At 37.8% G+C, this 21,923-nt stretch overlaps 1 protein-coding gene across 1 annotated transcript; it reads left to right on the top strand.

The window, feature by feature from the left end:
- Window positions 1–2,102: 2,102 nt before the first annotated feature.
- On the top strand, window positions 2,103–3,050 carry LOC131484476 (olfactory receptor 2T11-like). The gene has a single exon (XM_058682786.1). The coding sequence runs from the start codon at window positions 2,103–2,105 to the stop codon at window positions 3,048–3,050; it is 948 nt and encodes a 315-aa protein (XP_058538769.1).
- Window positions 3,051–21,923: the final 18,873 nt, after the last annotated feature.

Raw genomic sequence — 21,923 nt, 5'->3', positions numbered from 1 at the left:
TTTTCAATTTCCATATTCTTGTCTCTAAGAGGTTTGCATACACTCAACCTGAAAATTCAGTAGTCAGCTGATGAGAAGACATAATTTCTGGGTCCCAAAAGTAAACAAACCTAGCAAACATCAATGAAGCAGCATTAACAGTAAATCCTCAGTGCATCTTCATGTTTTTAATAGGAATTTATAAACCACCACTGGTGTCACCAGGATACACCACTCAGTAGTGTTGGTTAGGAGAGTAAAAACTCTTAATAGACTTTTCATGTCTCAATCAGAATTTTCCTTTTGAAATTTTTCCTTTACCCTACCTCAACTGCACTTTTCTGTTCTACAATTTTCTTGTAAATCTATGTTTTATTTAAAATTTTTAATGTCTATTTATTTTTGAGAGTGTGAGCAAAGAAGGAGCAGAGAGGGGCACCTGGGTGGCTCAGTCAGTTGAGTGTCCGACTTCAGCTCAGGTCATGATCTCACGGTCCGTGAGTTCAAGCCCCACGTCGGGCTCTGTGCTGACAGCTCAGCCTGGAGCCTGCTTCGGATTCTGTGTCTCCCTCTCTCTCTGACCCTCCCCCGTTCATGCTCTGTCTCTCTCTGTCTCAAAAATAAATAAACATTAAAAAAATTTTTTAAAAAAGGAGCAGAGAGAGAGATGGAGACACGGATTTTGAAGCAGGCTCATGGCTCTGAGCTGTCAGCACAGAGCCTGATGCAGGGCTTGAACTCATGAACAATGAGATCAAAACCTGACCCAAAGTTGGATATTTAACTGACTGAGCCACCCGGGTGCTCCTAAGTTTATGTTTTATTCATGCCTAGATGCTATCTGAGTAATTAGTGACATGCTCATAAAAATTTACAGAGCATGCTTAGTTTCTTCTAACTTGTTCCAACTTCTTAGAGTAGAAACTTCTCCATTCTCACTTCTGTAAACTTGTAGAGAGGGTTATCTTCCCTCTTGAGTATAGGCATAAAGTAATTACTTGTTTACAGCTCCTAGAACCTGATTTAATAATTTTTTCTGAGTTGATCCTGATGTGCTTCATCTTAAGCTCCTATGAATAAATCTAAAGGAGAACACACCACTGACTATATCCATTCATCTCTTAATTGATGTGTGATGTTTTAGGAAATGACATCCCTATTCCATTCAAATACATGGATAATAACAGATTTATTTCATGGCATTCTACTTCATACCCATCTATGATTTCTTCTATGGATTTATGTAACCAGATCTACAGGCAAAGGACTGCTAAGTGTTCATGCGTGTACCTGTTGCATACCTAACTATGCATATATTAAATGGCTACCTATGACATTGAATTGCTCACCATAGTGAAATTAGTTTGTGATCATAGGATATCCATAGATCTTCATTATTAGGGCTTAACCGAACACGTTAAACAGAAGATTAAGAATTGAATCATGGGGGGCACATATGTGGCTCAGTTGGTAGAGCATGAGACTCTAGATCTTTGAGTCATAATTTCAAGCTCCATGTTGGATGTGGAGACTAGTCAATTAAAAAAAAGAATTAAATAAGGGGATATCTGAAAACCCAGCACCAAGACCATGAAACTGAGGATGGTGGTCTATGAGTTTTGAGAAACATATAGCTTATATTAATTGCTTCCAACCCCTTCTTCACTCCTCATGCTTTCATGATTCAGTGTATGTGGAGCTTACTTCTCCACACTATTGATGTTGGGATCTTTGTGTGTGACTTGCTTTAGTTGGTGGAATGTGGTTGGAAATGGTAGAGTCAATCTTGAGCTCAGGCCTCAGTGGAGATCATGTGATTCTACTTGCCCCTGTTTAGCTTTTGCTATTTTCCTTGATAAGAGCAAGCCGCAGACTGAGAGACATGTGGTGAAGTATATTTGTACCTGACCTTCAGCCTAAAGCAAAACTGACCCACAGATATGGGGACAAGAAAACACATTTGTTGTCATAAGCCACTGAAATTTGTAGAGTTTTATTTTATCTTGCATTATTATATCAATAACTTATCAACAATAAAAAATATTTTGTGAGGTCCTATAACATTTCATTTGCTTTTGTTTTCCTTGTCTTCTTCTTTTGGTTCAACTAGAACAGTCATAGCCATGGAGGGAGAAAATGAGACATTAACAACAGATTTTATTCTCTCAGGACTCTTCCCCAATATGAAGTATGTCAGCATCCTTATCTACATTATCATCCTGATCTACCTTGCTGCAGTCACTGGGAATATCATTCTGTTCTTTCTCATATGGATAGACATGAGGCTCCACACTCCAATGTACTTTCTACTCAGCCAGCTGTCTTTCATAGATCTGGCCCTCATCAGCAGCACTGTTCCAAAGATGATGATAAACTTTTTCTCTGGAAGAAAAGACATCACACGTCTTGCCTGTGGAATCCAGATATTTTTCTTCTTTACTCTTGGGGGTGCTGAATGCATCCTCTTGACCCTTATGGCTTATGACCGATATGTAGCTGTCTGTAACCCTTTGAGATACGTAGTCATTATGAACCACAGGGTCTGTCTGCAAATGACCATAGTGTCTTGGATTGGGGGCATATTAGCTTCCACAGCCCACACATTCTATACCATGAATCTACCTATCTGTGGTTCCAGAGAAATCCACCATTTCTTCTGTGAGATGCCAGCAATCATGAAGATCTCATGCAAAGACACTTCCACCTATGAGCTGGTGGTCTTAGTGATGGGCATTGCTTTTATCATTGTCCCTTTTGGACTTATCATGGCTTCCTACACTTTCATCTTCCTTGCTGTTCTTCATATAAAATCTTCCCATGGCAGGAACAAAGCCTTGGCCACGTGCTCATCTCATCTTACAGTGGTAAGTTTTTATCTAGGACCATGTGTTTATATGTACATGACACCGGGTTTCTCCCACACTCCTGAGCAAGAACAGGCTGTATCTGTATTTTGCACTGTCCTCACACCCATGCTAAATCCACTCATCTACAGCTTGAGAAACAAAGATGTGGTGAGGGCTTTTCAGAAAGTCCTGAGGAAGCATCCAGTCTCTAAACAGAACACATAAATATCAAGGTGGAAAATAGCTATCTAGAGTTAAGGGTAAAGACTCTAGCATCATCCACAGTCACATTTTTTGGCATGAAGAACTTTGCCGTAGCCCTGTTAGCAAATTACTTCATCGATCACTGCAATATTAATTCAATCATAAATACTTTGTTAGAAAGTTTCTCTCAGTTTATGATCATTTGTTTCCAAAATTGATTAACTTAACTGCTGTTCTTCATACCAGTTTATAAGCATAAACAAAGTTCCAATCTTCCCTTTTTGTATCTGCAATATTTAGACATTTCTCAGTGTTCTTGAGTCTTACCTCTGTTTGTTGTTGGTGGTGATGCAGGTCTTCTTAATTCCTGTTGTTAGAAGTACAAACTTCTTAGGAAAAATAAGTGTGACTGATATGTAAAAAGGAATTGATCTTATTAAGAAAAACAATAATAATTCTCTTGAATTCTCTGGCAAACTTGACATGTTGGCTCTATTCCCCCTGCTTGCCTTGTGTATAAATTTTCCCAGTCATTCTCAGATTAGCAAGACTCAGTTTATGTATAGTTCAAAAAGATTCTCCCTTCAGAAACGGATGTACCTAGCTTTGAGTAAAAATAATGCCTACCATTAGCAAATGTAGTGGGTTTTCTCTTTTTTTATTTTTATTTTTTAATATTTATTTGTTTGAGAGAGAGAGAGAGAGAGAGAGAGAGAGAGAGAGAGAATAAGTGGGGGAGGGGCAGAGAGAGAGGGAGACACGAAATCTGAAGCAGGCTCCAGGCTCTAAGCTGTCAGCACAGAGCCAGACACAGTGCTCAAACCCACAAACCCTGAGATCATGACCTAAGCAGAAGTCAGACGCTTAACCAATTGAACCACCCAGGCCCCCCAAGAGTTTTCTTTTGGTTTAAAGTCTTTGAAAGCTCTTCTTAGCTCTAGCTTCAGATCATTCATCCAGTAAGGGCAGTTGAACTCAAGTTAGAGAGTGAAGAAAAATGTCTTAAAAAGCTTTACTTATTTGTCACCTATCTAGAGAAGGTAACCTTTGTCCATGTTATATATTCAACAGACTCTCTGGAATCAGTAAATATTCAGAATTGTCTTTTTCCTTGTGGAATACTTTTAAGCTCTAATGAGACACTGTAATTCATGTATAATAATTGGGTAAGTGGGTCACCTTTGATGCACAGAAATGAAAGCAATTGAAGTATTTTGGGGAATGTAGGTCTATGTAAAGTAATTGTAAGGTTTACCAAAAAATGGAACAGATTGGACCAACAATAAGGTTCAAGTGACCCATAGAGATGAATAAGGTTTTACAGTTGGTTATATGAATATTAGTGGGGAGTTGCATTGGACTTCTCAAGATGAGACCCATGACTGCATGTGGAAACATGCAAACACAGATTGTTGCATATGACTAAAGTGGATGATGCTTCTACTGGATAGAGCATAGAGATGAGCAGGAAAGCTAATCAGCTGCTACTGAGATGATGGGCTGTGAAGGGACCCATGAAAGGCTTGTCTCTGACATTGTGACCATGCAATCTTGGGCAATCCCAACTTTCACATGACAAAAGAGATAAACTTCTGTTAGAATTACGAGTCCCAATAAGGCCCAAGTCAAGATTCTCTTGATGTAGACCAAGTTTTCTTTAGTGTTCTGTGATTAAAGATATGATTCTGATACTAGCCCATATGAATCATAACAAAAGTTTATAAGTGAAATCTATTGCAAAATTCATAATTAACAATAACAAGCCATGGCCCATGGGGAATACAAATTAATTGTAGTAAATATTACTTAACACTGCTCACCTCATCAAAAACCAGAAAGCACTCTAAAATCTATTGATGGATATAATGTATGGAAAAAGGCATCTTTGTGCTGTGCTGGTATAAATATATACTGCTATGCATTTTTTTGGAATACAACTTATTAAAATATATATTTCTTCACATTTTTTCTCAGGAATCACCCTTTGGAGAATTTTCTGAAATAAATGAAATAAAAAAGTATTAATATTTAACATTTGTACATGCGTAATTTTTGTGGTATTGTTTACTCAAAGATTGGCAACAACCAGTCTGATAATGGTTGAATAAATTGTGGAACATCCATATCATGGGGAAATGCACAGCAATTATAAATAAATAATGAATAAAAGCTATTCAAGATAATTAGAAGGATCTTCAGGAAAAAAATTGAGGAAGAGCTCAAGGTTTGAGTGGAGGGGAAAATACATCATAAATTTTGTATTTTGGTGGAATAAAATAAACAATGACCTCAAAGCTGCTACATATGTTTACATTTGTTTGGTTTTTTTGAGGGAAACATAAACTTTGTTGGAAGAAGTTAGTACTAAGAAAGCTAACATTGCTCCTCTCAGAGAGCATCCTCTCTAAGTGACAAAAATAAAGACTTTAATATATTTAGGGAGATAGAATTGCATTACATCTTAGTGGTTTTGTATTTAAAAATTTTAAATTCCCTAAACTTATTTATCAACTAAACACATGTTAGTACCATATAAACATCAGTGGTACAATTTAGCACTCTCAAAGAGATTATGTAATTTAATCCTCAAAATATATTTTTATGATAGGGCAGATGAAGATGTACTCTCAGAGATGATTCATTATGGTTAAGTAATTTTGAGGTCTTTTTCTCTTAGATCTCAACTAGATGGAATTTTCTTTCTTTTTTTTTAATGCTTATTTATTTTTGAGAGAGAAACAAAGTGTGAAAAGGGGAGGAGCAAAGAGAGAGGAGACACAGAATCCAAAGGAGGTTCCAGGCTCTGAGCTGTCAGCATAGAGCCCAATGCCGGGCTCAAACTCCTGAACTGCAAGATCATGACCTGAGCCTAGTCAGATGCTCAACTGACTGAGACACTCAGGCACCCCTAGATGAAATATTCAAATAGAAAATCCTAGAGAGAAAACTTTCCTAAAAATCAAAATCAAATAAGAAAATAGACAACTCATTTTCTTTGGATTTTTATTTCTAAGCATATAAAAATGTTCAGTAAATGTCAGTGATGATGATTTCTAATGTATAGTTATCTAAAAGGAAGTTATTTTTCTTATAGATATTACCACATGTGGCTCCTTGTTTTTTGCAGAAGACCCTTTTTTCTACTCCTTATTTTTTTATTTGATAATGTATATGTTTACATTTGTGTGCAAGTGTATTCAATGAGCTTTACTCTAGTTTTATTGAGATATAATGGATTAATATTGCTGAAGTTTATTTTTTATTTTTGTTTAACATTTATTTATTTTTTAAAAATGATTTTATTATTTATTTTTTGAGAGACAGAGTGTGAGCGGGGAAGGGACAGAGAGAGAAAGACAGAATCTGAAGGGGGCTCCAGGCTCTGAGCTGTCAGCACAGAGCCTGATGCAGGGCTTGAAATCATGGGCTGAGAGATCATGACCTGAGCCAAAGTCAGCACTTAACCAACTGAGCCACCCAGGTGCCCCTAACATTTATTTATTTTTGAGAGAGAGAGGAGAGAGAGAGAGAGAGACAGAGAGAGAGAGAGAGAGAGAGCAGGGGAGGAGGAGAGAGAGTGGGAGACACAGAATTCGAAGCAGACTCCAGGCTCTGAGCTGTCAGCATAGAGTCCAACATGGGGTTCCAACCCATGAACTGTGAGATCATGTCCTAAGCTGAATTTGGATGTTTAACCGACTGAGCCCCACCCCAATGTTGCCTAAGTTTAAAGTGTACAAGATGATTATTTGGTGCCTGTATAAATTGCAAAATATTTACCACAGTAAAGCATATTAACACATATTTAACTTTAAATAATTATTATTTTCTTGTTGGTGATATGGTGAGAACATTAGAAATTTACTTTCTTTTTTAATATGAAAATTATTGTCAAATTAGTTTCTTTTTTTGATATTTTATTTTATTTTTAAATTTGAATTTTATTTAAATTTTTTAATTTATTTTTATTATTTTTTAAATATGAAATTTATTGTCAAATTGTTTTCTATACAACACCCAGTGTGCATCCCAACAGGTGCCATCTCTCAATGCCCATCACCCACTATCCCCTCCCTCATCCCCACATCAACCCTCAGTTTTTTCTCAGTATTTAAGATTCCCTTATGGTTTGTCTCCCTCTCTCTCTGTAACTTATTTTGTTTTCCCCCTTCCCCTCCCTGCTGGTCTTCTGTTGAGTTTCTCAGGATCCACGTATGAGTGAAAACATGTGGTATCTGTCTTTCTCTGCCTGGCTTATTTCACTTAGCATAACTCTCTCCAGTTCCATCCACGTTGCTACAAAAGGCCATATTTCATTCTTTCTCACGGCCACGTAGTATTCCATTGTGTATATAAACCATAATTTCTTTATCCTTTCGTCACTTGATGGACATTGAGGCTCTTTCCATAACTTGGCTATTGTTGAAAGTGCTGCTATAAACAATGGGGTACAAGTGCTCTATGCATCAGCACTCCTGTATCCCTTGGGTAAATTTCTAGCAGTGCTATTGCTGGGTCATAGGGTAGATCTATTTTTAATTTTTTGAGGAACCTCAACACTGTTTTCCAGAGCAGCTTGACCAGTTTGCATTCCCACCAACAGTGCAAGAGGGTTCCCATTTCTCCACATCCTCTCCAGTGTCTATAGCCTCCTAATTTGTTCATTTTAGCCACTCTGACTGGCATGAGGTGGTATCTCAGTGTGGTTTTGATTTGTATTTCCCTGATGAGGAGAGACATTGAGAATCTTTTCATGTGCCTGTTGGCCATCTGGTTGTCTTCTTTACAGAAGGGTCTATTCATGATTTCTGCCCATTTCTTCACTGGATTATTTGTTTTTCAGGTGTGGAGTTCGGTGAGTTCTTTACAAATTTTGGATACTAGCCCTTTGTCCAATATGTCATTTGCAAATATCTTTTCCCATTCCGTTGGTTGCTTTTTAGTTTTGTCAATTGTTTCGTTAGCAGTGCAGAAGCTTTTTATCTTCATGAGGTCCCAATAGTTCATTCTTGCTTTTAATTCCCTTGCCTTTGGGGATGTGTCAAGTAAGAAATTGCTGCGGCTGAGGTCACAGAGGTTTTTTTCCCGCTTTCTCCTCCAGGGTTTTGATGGTTTCCTGTCTCACATTCAGGTCCTTCACCCATTTTGAGTTTATTTTTGTGAATGGTGTAAGAAAGTGGTCTAGTTTCATTTTTCTGCATGTTGCTGTCCAGTTCTCTCAGCACCATTTGTTAAAGAGAGTGTCTTTTTTTCCATTGGATATTCTTTCCTGCTTTGTCAAAGATTAGTTGGCCATCCTTTTGTGAGTCTAGTTCTGGGGTTTCTAATCTATTCCATTGGTCTATGTGTCTGTTTTTGTGCCAATACCATGCTGTCTTGATGATGACAGCTTTGTAGTAGAGGCTAAGTCTGGGATTGTGATGCCTCCCACTTTGGTCTTCTTCTTCAATATTACTTTGGCTATTCGGGGCTTTTTGTGGTTCCATATGAATTTTAGGATTGCTTGTTCTGGCTTTGAGAAGAATGCTGGTGCAATTTTGATTGGGATTTCATTGAATGTGTAGATAGCTTTGGGTAGTATTGACATTTTGACAATATTTATTCTTCCAATCCATGAGCACGGGATGTTTTTTGATTTCTTTGTATCTTCTTTAATTTCCTTCATAAGCTTTCTATAGTTTTCAGCACACAGATCTTTTACATCTTTGGTTAGATTTATTCCTAGGTATTTTATGCTTCTTGGTGCAATTGTGAATGGGATCAGTTTCTTTATTTGTCTTTCTGTTGCTTCATTATTAGTATATAAGAATGCAACTGATTTCTGTACATTAATTTTGTTTCCTGTGACTTTGGTGAAACCATGTGTCAGTTCTAGCAGACTTTTGGTGGAGTCTATTGAGTTTTCCATGTATACTATCATGTCATCTGCAAAAAGTGAAAACTTGACTTCATCTTTGCTGATTTCAACGCCTTTGATTTCATTTTGTTGTCTGACTACTTATGCTAGAACTTCCAACACTATGTTAAACAACAGCGGTGAGAGTGAACATCCCTGTCATGTTCCTGATCTCAGGGGGAAACCTCTCAGTTTTTCCCCATGGAGGATGATACTAGCTGTGGGCTTTTCATAAATGCCTTTTATGATGTTAAATATTTTCCTTTTATCCTAACTTTCTCGAGGGTTTTTACTAAGAAACGATGCTGAATTTTGTCAAATGCTTTTTCTGCATCGATTGATGGGATCATATGGTTCTTTTCTTTTCTTTTATTAATGTGATGTATCACATTGATTAATTTGTGAATGTTGAACCAGCCCTGCAGCCCAGGAATGATTCCCACTTGATCATGGTGAATAATTCTTTTTATAGGCTGTTGAACTCCATTTGCTAGTATCTTGTTGAGAATTTTTGCATCCATATTCATCAGGGATATTGGCCTGTAGTTCTTTTTTTTTTTTTTTTTTTTTTTTTTTTTTTCTGGTCTCTGTCTGGTTTAGGAAGCAAAGTAATGCTGGCTTCATAGAATGAGTATGGAAGTTTTCCTTCCCTTTCTATTTTTTGGAATAGCTTGAGAAGGATAGGTATTATCTCTGCTTTAAATTCTGGTGGAATTCCCCAGGGAAGCCATCTGGTCCTGGACTCTTCTTTGTTTGGAAATTTTTTATAACTGATTCAATTTCTTCATTGGTTATGAGTCTGTTCAATCTTCTATTTCTTTCTGTTTGAGTTTTTTGGAAGTGTGTGGGTGCTTAGGAATTTGCCCGTTTCTTCTAGGTTGTCCAATTTGTTGGCGTATAATTTTTCATAATATTCCCTGATAATTGCTTGTATTTCTGAGGGAGTGGTTGTAATCTTTCCATTTTCATTCATGATTTTATCTATTTGGGTCCCTTCTCTTTTCTTTTTGAGAAGCCTGGCTAGAGGTTTATGAATTTTATTTATTTTTTCCAAAAACCAACTCTTGGTTTCATTGATCTGCTCCACAGTTGTTTTTGTTTGTTTTTTTTTTAGATTCTATATTGTTTATTTTCTCTGATCTTTATTATTTCTCTTCTTCTGCTGGGTTTGGGGTGTCTTTGTTGTTCTGCTTCTATTTCCTTTAGGTGTGCTGTTAGATTTTGTATTTGGGATTTTTCTTGTTTCTTGAGATAGGCCTGGATTGTAATGTATGTTCTTCTCAGGACTGCCTTTGCTGCATCCCAAAGCGTTTGGATTGTTGTATTTTCATTTTTATTTGTTTCTATATATTTTTAATTTCTTCTCTAATTGCCTGGTTGACGCATTCATTCTTTAGTAGGATGTTCTTTAATCTCCATGCTTTTGGAGGTTTTCCAGACTTTTTCCTGTGGTTGATTTCAAATTTCATAGCATTGTGGTCTGAAAGTGTACATAGTATGATCTCATTCCCTTTATACTTATTAAGGGATGTTTTGTGACCCTGACCCAGTATGTGATCTATCATGGAGAATGTTCCATGTGCACTCGAGAAGAAAGTATATTCTGTTGTTTTGGGATGCAGAGTTCTAAATATATCTTCAAGTACATCTGATCCAATATATCATTCAGGGCCCTTGTTTATTTATTCTCTGTCTGGAAGTTCTATCCATTGTTGTAAGTGGAGTATTAAAGTCCCCTGCAATTACCACATTCTTATCAATAAGTTTGCTTTTGTTTGTGATTAATTGTTTTACATATTTGGGTGTTCTCAAATTTGGCACATAGACATTTATAATTGTTAGTTCTTCCTGATGGATAAACCTTGTAATTATTATATAATGCCCTTCTTCATCTCTTGTTACAGCCTTTAATTAAAGTCTAGTTTCTCTGATATAAGTATGGCTACTCCAGCTTTCTTTTGACTTCCAGTAGCATGATAGACAGTTCTCCATCCCCTCACTTTCAATCTGAAGGTGTCCTCAAGTGTAAAATGAGTCTCTTGTAGACAGCAAATAGATGGATCTTGTTTTTTTATTCATTCTGATACCCTATGTCTTTTGGTTGGAGCATTTATTCCACTTACATTCAGTGTTATTATAGAAAGATATGGGTTTAGAGTCATTGTGATATTTGTAGGTTTCATGCTTGAAGTGGTGTCTCTGGTACTTTGGGGTCCTTGAAACATTTCACTCACAGAGTACCCCTTGGATCCCCTTAGGATCCCCTTAGGATCTCCCAAGGATCCCCTTAGGATCTCTTGTAGGGCTGGTTTAGTAGTGATGAATTCCTTCAGTTTTTGTTCGTTTGGGAAGACGTTTATCTCTCCTTCTATTCTGAATGACAGACTTGCTGGGTAAAAGATTCTTGGCTGCATATTTTTCCTGTTCATCACACTGCAGATTTCCTTTCTGGCCTGCCAAGTTTCAGTATATAGGTCTGCTACTACCCTCTTGTGTCTACCTTTGTATGTTAAGACTTGTTTATCTCTAGCTGGTTTCATAATTCTCTCTGTATCTTTATATTTTGCCAGTTTCACTATGATATGTCATGCAGAAGATTCATTCAAGTTATGTCCAAAGGGAGTTCTTCGTGCCTCTTGGATTTCAATGTCTTTTTTCTCCCCCAGATTGGGGAAGTTCTCAGTTGTGATTTCTCTCTTCTTCTTCTGAATTCCTATGATTTGGATATTGTCCTGTTTGATTTTATCACTTAGCTCTCTAATTCTCCCCTCATACTCCTGGATTTTTTTTTTATCTCTCTTTTTCTCAGCTTCCTCTTTTTCCATAGTTTTATCTTCTAACTCACCTATTCTGTCCTCTGCATCTTCAATCCCAACTGTGGCCACTTCCATTTTATTTTGCACCTCATTTATAGCGTTTTTTAATTCATTGTGAATATTTTTTAGTCCCTTGATCTCTGTAGCAATAGATTCTCTGCTGTCCTCTATGCTTTTTGAAACCCCATGATTGATTTTATGACTATTATTCTAAATTCTTGTTCCATTATATTGCTTAAATCGGTTTTGATCAATATGTTACCTGTCGCTACTTCCTGGAATTTCTTTTCAGGAGAATTCTTCTGTTTCATCATTTTGGCTAGTTTTCTGTCCCTTATGTGTTTTAAAACCTTGTTGTGTGCTCTGCAGTTGCAAGCACTGCTATATTAAAGGGAAGTCATACACTGTCCAGGGCCTGGCCCTTCAGGAGGTGCTTTTTAGAGATTGTTACTTGCTCTCTGTCGTTGTGACTTTGGCTATTTTATTACCCTACTCATATTAATTGATTTGTTCCTTGGAGTAGCCCTGTAAAGAAAACAGATAGACAAACAGGAGGCAAAAATGTGCAAACACACACAAAAAAGAAACAAACAAATAAACAAAAACAAAAACGTAAAGACTAAAAAAGCACCCCAAAACACTGACTACAAGTAAAGAAGAGGGTGGAGGCTGTGCTAATGGAAGAGCACATACAAAGAGAAAAATTACGGGAGTGGCATGGGGGGTAGGGGAGAAAAAATAAACATTGATTAGGCAGAGAGACTGAAAGGCTTAATCCAGAGAGACAGAAAGGAAAATAAAGGAGGAGGTGAGGAAAATGAAATGAAGATAAAGTTACCCAGAGAAATTATATGACTTGATTATTCCAGAGAGTGAGAAAGGAGTGTAAAGCAGGAGGTGTAGAACATGTTTCAAGACATTGGGTTAAATATGTCTGTTTAGAGAGACCAATAACCAGAGTAAACAGCTTAGGGGAGGGAAGAGATAAGGAGGAGAAATGGGTTGGGGGAGTATATATCTATATATCCAGAATTAACCTAGAGTTAATCCAGGCAATGCTGCATTGTTTGTCAGGAGGAGCTGTCTGCAGGGTCTGTGCTGCTCAGGTGGATAGGCAGTTACCCAGTGCAAAGGGGCGTGGTTTGATGTGATCTGGACCCACCTCCACTGTGGCCCCCAGGAGTGATCCATGAGGCCCCACCTTGGTCGTGGTGGGGCGGAGGCGGGGGTGGTGGCGGGAAATGGTAATCCCACAGTCTCTTCTCCACGGAGCCAGATCCGGTTGACTCAATTGGAGTCATTCTCACTGTGCTGTGGGTGCATAAGGGGCAGTCCTCTCTCTGCCGTCTTCCCTGACCTTGTGCTTGGCTAGGATTCAAAGTCCCACTCCTTGGGCTCTGGCACACCTCTCAGTGTGGCGATATGTGGTCCAGGCTGGCTTTGTCTGGGCCAAAGCACTTCAGGGAGGACTGCATTCTCCTACTGAAGACTGAGCTGCAGCCCTCACCATCACGAGCCCTGGGGTCCGGATGCAGGCAGACTTTATCTTTTTCCACAGCATTCCAGGAAACGTCGGCCTTTTCCTCCTGCAGACTGCGCCCTTGGCCCAGCCACTGCACCTGGGGGTGGTGGACACAGGCAGGTTCTGTACTATCGCACAGCCCTCTAGGGAGGGAACCGCTTTCTCCAGCTGTGGAATGAGCCCCTGACCTACAACCGCACCCAGGCCTGACTCCCTTCCCCCCCAGGTGGGCGAACTGGCCCCAGTCTGAAGAAAACCCCACAGTTAGAGATCGGATGCCTTTCTGTCTCAGTCCGAGGTCTTTCTCCTGTCCACATAAGGTCCTGCACTTCCCTAGCTGCTCTTTATTTTCCCTTTGTCTCTCCGCAGAAGGAGAGACACTCCCCTCCCCTCCGTGCCCATGAGGCCTTTTTTTTTTTTTTATCTCCCCCAGTTCGCAGTTACCCACCTATCTTTTTTCCAGATTTCCCATTTTATTCCTAGTAGATTCAGTCTCTTTTCCTCCCAGGCTCTGGGGTTCAAAGTCCTTTGGCTTCAGCACTTCTTTGTTTGAGAGACGCTGGAAGTATGGATTCCCCCTACTTCCTTTGCCATGTTGGCCCCCAACTCTAGAGCTTTACTTTCAAAGCAAATTTCAAGTTTATAATACAGTGTTATACTAATTTCCGGTGTACAAAATAATGATTCAACAATTCTATACATTTTTCAGTGCTCATCAATATGAGTATATTCTTCGTCCCTTTTATCTATTTCATTCATTCCCCCCACCAATCTTTCTCTGACATCCCCTAGTTTGTTCACTGTATAAGAGTCTGTCTTTTGTCTCTTTCCCCATTGTTTGTTTTGTTCTGAAATTCCACATATTAGTGAATTTATATAGTATTTGTCTGACTTATTTAACTTAGTACTATACCATTTTGACCTATCCATATTGTTGCAAATAGCAAGATTTTATTCTATCCAATGGCTCATTGTAATATTCCATTGTATATTACTGAGCCATTGGATAAGTGGGTCACCTTTGATGCACAGAAATAAAAGCAATTGGAGTATTTGGGGGAAAGGTGGTCTATGTAAAGTAATTGTAAGGTTTACCAAAGAATGGAAGAGACTGGACTATTAATAAGGTTCAAGTGACTTGATGTGATATATATGTATATATACATCTTTATCCATTATTTTGTGTATGAACATGTGGGTTGCTTCCATATCTTGGCTATGGTAAATAATATTGCAACAAACATAAGGGAAGTTGTATCTTTTTGTATTAGTATTTTCATTTTCTTTGGGTAAATATCCAATAGTAGAAATTCTGGATCATATGGTAATCTGATTTTTAAATTTTGGAAGAAATTCCATACCGTTTTCCACAATGGCTTCACCAATTTACATTCCCACCAAAAGTGCACAACGGTTCTTTTTTCTCCATATTCTCATCAACACTTGTAATTTTTTTGTGTTTGTGACTTTAGCCTTTCTAACACATGTGGGAAGATATCTCCATTTTGCATTTATTTTTGTATAGTGTAATAAAGTGATCAAGTTTTATTCTTTTCTATGTAGCTGTCTAGTTTTCCCAGCACCATATGTTCAAGAGATTGTCTTTTTCCAATTGGATATTCTTTCCTGCTTTGTCAAAGATTAATTGACCATATAATTATGGATTTATTTCTGGGTTTTCTATTCTGTTCCATTGATCTATGTGTCTATTTTTGTGCCAGTACCACAGTGTGTTGATCACTACAGCTTTATAGTATAACATGAAGGCTGGATTTGTGATGCCTCCAACTTTACTTTTCTTTCCAAGTTTGCTTTCTCTATTCAAGGTCTTTTGTGGTTCCACACAAATTTTAAGATTATTTGTTCTAGTTCTGTGAAAAATGCTGTTGGTATTTGATAGGAGTTGCACTGAATCTCTAGATGGCTTTAAGCGGTATGGACATTTTAACAATATTGGTTCTTAACATGAGCATGGGATATCTTTGCATTTTCCATTTGTTTTGTCAATATATTTTTAAACTTATTTAAATTCAAGTTAGTTAACATACAGTATAGTATTGATTTCAGTAGAACCCAGTGATTCATCACTTACATATGACAGCCAGTGCTCACCCCTACAAGTACCCTCCTTAATGCTCATCATCCATTTAGTTCATTTCCCACCCACCTACCCTCCAGAAATCCTCAGTTAGTTCTCTGTCTTTAAGAGTCTCTTATGGTTTGTTTCCCTCTCTGTTTTTATGTTATTTTTCTCTCCCTTCCCCTATGTACATCTGTTGTGTTTCTTAAATTCCACATATAAGTGAAGTCACATGTTTTATAGTTCTCAGAGTATGGGTCTTTCACCTCCTTAAGTTGGTTTTAGTTTGGTTCACTTATAGTTTGCCTCCCTCTCTGTTTCTTTTTTGTTTTGTTTTGTAAAATTAAAAAGAATGTTTATTTATTTTTGAGACAGAGAGAGAGAGAGAGAGAGAGATGGAAAGACAGAGCAGGAGTCGGGGAGGGGCAGAGAGAGAGAGAAACACAGAATCTGAAGCAGGCTCCAGACTCCGAGCTGTCAGCACAGAGCCCGATGTAGGGCTCAAACTCACAAACTGCAAGATCATGACCTGAACCAAAGTTGGTTGCTTAACCAATTGAGACACCCAGGTGCCCCTTCTCCCTCTGTGTTTTAATCTTATATTTCCTTCCCTTCCCCTATGTTCATGTGTTGAGTTTCTCAAATTCCACATATGAGTGAAATAATATGATATCTTTCTCACACTGACTTATTTCACTTAACATAATACTCTCTGGTTCTATTTGTGTTGTTTCAAATGGCAAGATTTCATTCTTTTCCTTACTGAGTAGCATTCCATTGTGTATATATATATATATAACTATATATATATATATTATATATATATATACCACATCTTTTTTATCCATTCATCAGCAGATGGCTTTTTGGGCTCTTTCCATAAATTGGCTATTGTTGATAATGCTACTATAAACATTGGGGTGCACATGCCCCTTCCAATCAGCATTTATTTTTATTTTTATTTATTTGTTTTTAAACTTTATTATTTTAAATTTACATCTAAATTAGTTAACATATAGTGCAACAATGATTTCAGGAGTAAATTCCTTAATGCCCCTTACCCATTTACCCCATCCCCTTTCCCAAAACCCCTTCAGTAACCCTCTGTTTGTTCTCCATATTTATGAGTCTCTTCTGTTTTGTCCCCTTCCCTGTTTTTATATTTTTGTTTCCCTTCCCTTATGTTCATTTGTTTTGTCTCTTAAAGTCCTCATATGAGTGAAGTCATATGATATTTGTCCTTCTCTGACTGACTAATTTCACTTAGCATAATACCCTCCAGTTCCATCCACATAGTTGCAAATGGCAAGATTTCATTCTTTTGGATTGCTGAGTAATACTCCATTGTATATATATATACCAGTTCTTTTTTTGCATTTTATTTATTTTTTGATATGAAATTTATTGTCAAATCGGTTTCCATACAACACCCAGGGCTCATCCCAAAAGGTGCCATCCTCAATACCCATCACCCACCCTCCCCTCCCTCCCACCCCCCATCTACCCTCAGTTTGTTCTCAGTTTTTAAGAATCTCTTAGGCTTTGGCTCACTCCGTCTCTAACCTCTCTTTTTTTTTTTTTTTTTGTCCTCTCCCCCACAGACTTCTGTTAAGTTTCTCAGGATCCACATAAAAGTGAAAACGCGTGGAATCTGTCTTTCTCTGTATGACTTATTTCACTTAGCATAACACTCTCCAGTTCCATCCACGTTGCTACAAAAGGCCATATTTCATTCTTTCTCATGGCCACGTAGTATTCCATTGTGTATATAAACCACAATTTATTTATCCATTCGTCGCTTGATGGACATTGAGGCTCTTTCCATAATGTGGCTATTGTTGAAAGTGCTGCTAAAACATTGGGGTACAAGTGCCCTATGCATAAGCACTCCTGTATCCATTGGGTAAATTCCTAGCAGTGCTATTGCTGGGTCATAGGGTAGATCTATTTTTAATTTTTTGAGGAACCTCAACACTGTTTTCCAGAGCAGCTTGACCAGTTTGCATTCCCACCAACAGTGCAAGAGGGTTCCTGTTTCTCCACATCCTCGCCAGCGTCTATAGCCTCCTGATTTGTTCATTTTAGCCACTCTAACTGGCGTGAGGTGGTATGTGAGTGTGGTTTTGATTTGTATTTCCTGATGAGGAGTGACGTTGAGCATCTTTTCATGTGCCTGTTGGCCATCTGGCTGTCTTCTTTACAGAAGGGTCTATTCATGTCTTCTGCCCATTTCTTCACTGGGTTATTTGTTTTTCAGGTGTGGAGTTTGGTGAGTTCTTTATAGATTTTGGATACTAGCCCTTTGTCCGATATGTCATTTGCAAATATCTTTTCCCATTCCATTGGTTGCCTTTTAGTTTTGTTGGTTGTTTCCTTTGCTGTGCACAAGCTTTTTATCTTCATAAGGCCCCAATAGTTCATTCTTGCTTTTAATTCCCTTGCCTTTGGGGATGTGTCAAGTAAGAAATTGCTGCGGCTGAAGGTCACAGAGGTTTTTTTCCTGCTTTCTCCTCTAGGGTTTTGATGGTTTCCTGTCTCACATTCAGGTCCTTCATCCATTTTGAGTTTGTTTTTGTGAATGGTGTAAGAAAGTGGTCTAGTTTCATTCTTCTGCATGTTGCTGTCCAGTTCTCTCAGCACCATTTGTTAAAGAGACTGTCTTTTTTCCATTGGATATTCTTTCCTGCTTTGTCAAAGATTAGTTGGCCATCTTTTTGTGGGTCTAGTTCTGGGGTTTCTATTCTATCCCATTGGTCTATGTGTCTGTTTTTGTGCCAATACCATGCTGTCTTGATGATGACAGCTTTGTAGTAGAGGCTAAGGTCTGAGATTGTGATGCCTCCTGCTTTGGTCTTCTTCAAAATTACTTTGGCTATTCGGGTCCTTTTGTGGTTCCATATGAATTTTAGGATTGCTTGTTCTAGTTTCAAGAAGAATGCTGGTGCAATTTTGATTGGGATTGCATTGAATGTGTAGATAGCTTTGGGTAGTATTGACATTTTGACAATATTTATTCTTCCAATCCATGAGCATGGAATGTTTTTCCATTTCTTTATATCTTCTTCAATTTCCTTCATAAGCTTTCTATAGTTTTCAACATACAGATCTTTTATATCTTTGGTTAGATTTATTCCTAGGTATTTTATGCTTCTTGGTGCAATTGTGAATGGGATCAGTTTCTTTATTTGTCTTTCTCTTGCTTCATTATTTGTGTATAAGAATGCAACTGATTTCTGTACATTGATTTTGTATCCTGCGACTTTGCTGAATTCATGTATCAGTTCTAGCAGACTTTTGGTGGAGTCTATCAGGTTTTCCATGTATAATATCATGTCATCTGCAAAAAGTGAAAGCTTAACTTCATCTTTGCCAATTTTGATGCCTTTGGTTTCATTTTGTTGTCTGATTGCTTATGCTGGAACCTCCAACACTATGTTAAACAACAGCTGTGAGAGTGAACATCCCTGTCGTGTTCCTGATCTCAGGAAGAAAGCTCTCAGTTTTTCCCCATGGAGGATGATACTAGCTGTGGGCTTTTCATAAATGGCTTTGATGATGTTTAAGTATGTTCCCTCTATCTTGACTTTCTCGAGGGTTTTGATTAAGAAAGGATGCTGAATTTTGTCAAATGTTTTGTCTGCATCAATTGACAGGATCATATGGTTCTCATCTTTTCTTTTATTAATGTGATGTATCACATTGATTGATTTGCAAATGGTGAACCAGCCCTGAGCCCAGGAATGATTCCCACTTGATCATGGTGAATAATTCTTTTTATATGCCATTGAATTCGATTTGTTAGTATCTTGTTGAGAATTTTTGTATCCTTGTTCTTCAGTGATATTGTCCTGTAAATCTCCTTTTTAGTGGGGTCTTTGTCGGGTTTTGGAATCAAGGTAATGCTGGCTTTATGGAATGAGTTTGGAAGCTTTTCTTCCATTTATATATTTTTTGGAACAGTTTGAGGAGAATAGATATTAACTGTTCTGTAAATGTCTGGGATAATTCCCCTGGAAACCCATCTGGCCTGGCAGATTGGGAGATTTTTGATAACTGATTTAATTTCTTTGCTCGTTATGGGCCTGTTCAAATTTTCTGTTTCTTCCCATTTGAGTTTTTGTAGTGTGTGTGTCTAGGACTTTGTCCATTTCTTCCAGATTTTCCAGTTTGTTGGCATATAATTTTTCACAGTGTTCTATTATAATTGTTTGTCTTTCTGTGGTGTTGGTTGTGGTCTCTCCTCTTTCATTCATGATTTTATCTATTTAGGTCTTCTCTCTTATCTTTTTGAGAAGTTTGGCTAAGGGTCTATCAGTTTTGTTTATTCTTTCAAAAAACCAGTTCTTAGATTCATTGATCTCTTCTGAGATTCATTAATGTCTTCTACTGTATTTTCGGATTCTATATGGTTTATTTCTGTTCTAATCTTTTTTATATCTGTTCTTCTGCTGTCTTTGAACTCTCTTTGCTACTACCTTTCTAGTTCCTTTAGATGTGAGATTATGTATTTGAGACCTTTCTTGCTTTTTGAGACAGGCCTGAATTCCAATTTAATTGCCTCTTAGGACTGCCTTGCTGCATCTCAAATGTTTGGACTGTGTGTTTCCATTTGCTTCCATGTATTTTTTAATTTCTTCTTTAATTTACTGGTTAACATATGCATTCATTAGTAAGATATTTTTTAACCTCCGTTGTGGGGAATAAGCTTAGGAATTCCCTGAGCTTGCACCAATGGATTAACAAGGCATAAAGAATTAGAAAGCCATAGGATGTACACACCCAAGTTTTGGTAACCAAGATTAGGTAAGTAAGATTAGGTAAATGGTACAAAGGCCCCAAGAATAGGACAAAGGTATAGGAATAGGGAATCTCAGGATGAAAACATCCAAGATGAGGTAAAAAAGATTAAGTAATCAGGGAGGAAGTGCTCCCAGCTTAGTAATATAGAAGAAAGCTGCTTTCACAGGAAAGAAAGACCAAAGTAGGTAAACAGGTAAATAAAGCTATCACCAAAGCAGGGTCAAGTTGCCCAGAGCATAGCTAATTAGGAAAAGAAAGGTGCCTTGTTGACCCTGAGGTAGCATGCTCTGTCTTTGTTGTCCCCTAGGCCAGTTTAGGTAAAAGGAGGTGGGGCCTCATGTCTATTGTAAACATCCTTCCACCCAAACCCTCTTTTCCCCATGCCCGTGAGTTAATGTTCACAATTTCATTGTCTCTTTGTGCATGCCCATACTTGTAAGGCTTCTGATTTTAATAAAAACGGAGAAAGGACCCTTACTCCAGGCTCTTGTCTCCTCCTGGACAAGAGAGAGACAAGCCTCTCTCAAAATTTAATCCTGCATCCCACCCTCTTGCTGGACAAGGGAGAACTCTAGACCCAGAGTCTATGACACTCCATGTATTTAAAGGCTTTCCAATTTTTTTCTTGTGGTTGATTTCACGTTTAATCGTGTTGTGATCTGAAAATATGCATGGTATATCTTGATATTTATGTACCTTAATGGCTGATTTTTGACCCAATATGTGATTTATTCTGGAGAATATTTCATGTGCACTTGAGAACAATGTGTATTCTGTTGCTTTAGGATGAAATGTTCTAAATGTTCTGTTAAGTGCATCTGGTCCAGTGTGTAATTCAAAGTCATTGTTTCCTTGTTGATTTTCTGTTTAGATGATCTGACCATTGTTGTAAGTGGAGTATCAAAGTCTCTTACCATCGTGGTATTTCTATCAATGAGTTTCTTTTTGTTTGTAATTAATTGGTTTATATATTTGGGTGCTCCAAGTTGAGGGCATAAATATTTACAGTTATTAGATCTTCTTGATGAATAGACCCACAATTATTGTATAATGCCCTTCTTCATCTCTTGTTACAGTCTTTTTTTTAAAAAAATCTAGTTTGTTTGATATAAGTATGGCTATTCCAGCATTTTTTGTTCTCCAGTATCATGATAGATGGTTCTCCATCCCTTCACTTTGAATACCCAGGTGTATTTAGGTCTAAAATAAGTCTCTTGTAGGCAGCATATAGATGGATCTTGTTTTTTAATCCATTCTGATACCCTATGTCTTTTGATTGGAGCAATTTGTCCATTTACATCTAGAATGATTATTGAATAATATGAATTTAATGCCATTGTATTGCTTGTAGTATGGTAATCCTGGTGATGTTCTCTGATCCTTTCTAGTCTTTATTGCTTTGGTATTCTCTCTCTCTCTCTCTCTCTCTCTCTCTCTCTCTCCTCAGAGATTCCCCCTTAAATTTTCTTGTGGGGCTGTTTAGTGGTATGAACTCCTTTAGCTTTTGTTTATCTGGGAAACTCTGTCCTTCTATTCTGAATTCCAGCTTTGCTGGATAAAGGATTCTTGGCTCCATATTTTCCCCACTGAGCACATTGAATATTTCTTGCCACTCTCTCTTGGTTTGCCAAGTTTCAGGGGACAGGTATGCTACTAATCTTATTGCCTGCCGTTTTAGGTTAAGGACATTTTGTCCCTAGCTGTTTTCAGAATTCTCTTTTTATCATTGTATTTTGCAAGTTTAACTCTGATATGACTTGGTGTTGACCTGTTTTTGTTG

Source organism: Neofelis nebulosa, chromosome 1 (assembly GCF_028018385.1).
Source record: "Neofelis nebulosa isolate mNeoNeb1 chromosome 1, mNeoNeb1.pri, whole genome shotgun sequence".
In the NCBI taxonomy this organism is placed as follows: Eukaryota; Metazoa; Chordata; class Mammalia; order Carnivora; family Felidae; genus Neofelis; species Neofelis nebulosa.
The sequence above is the reverse complement of the archived record's forward strand: the minus strand, read 5'-3'. Positions and strand labels throughout refer to the sequence as shown.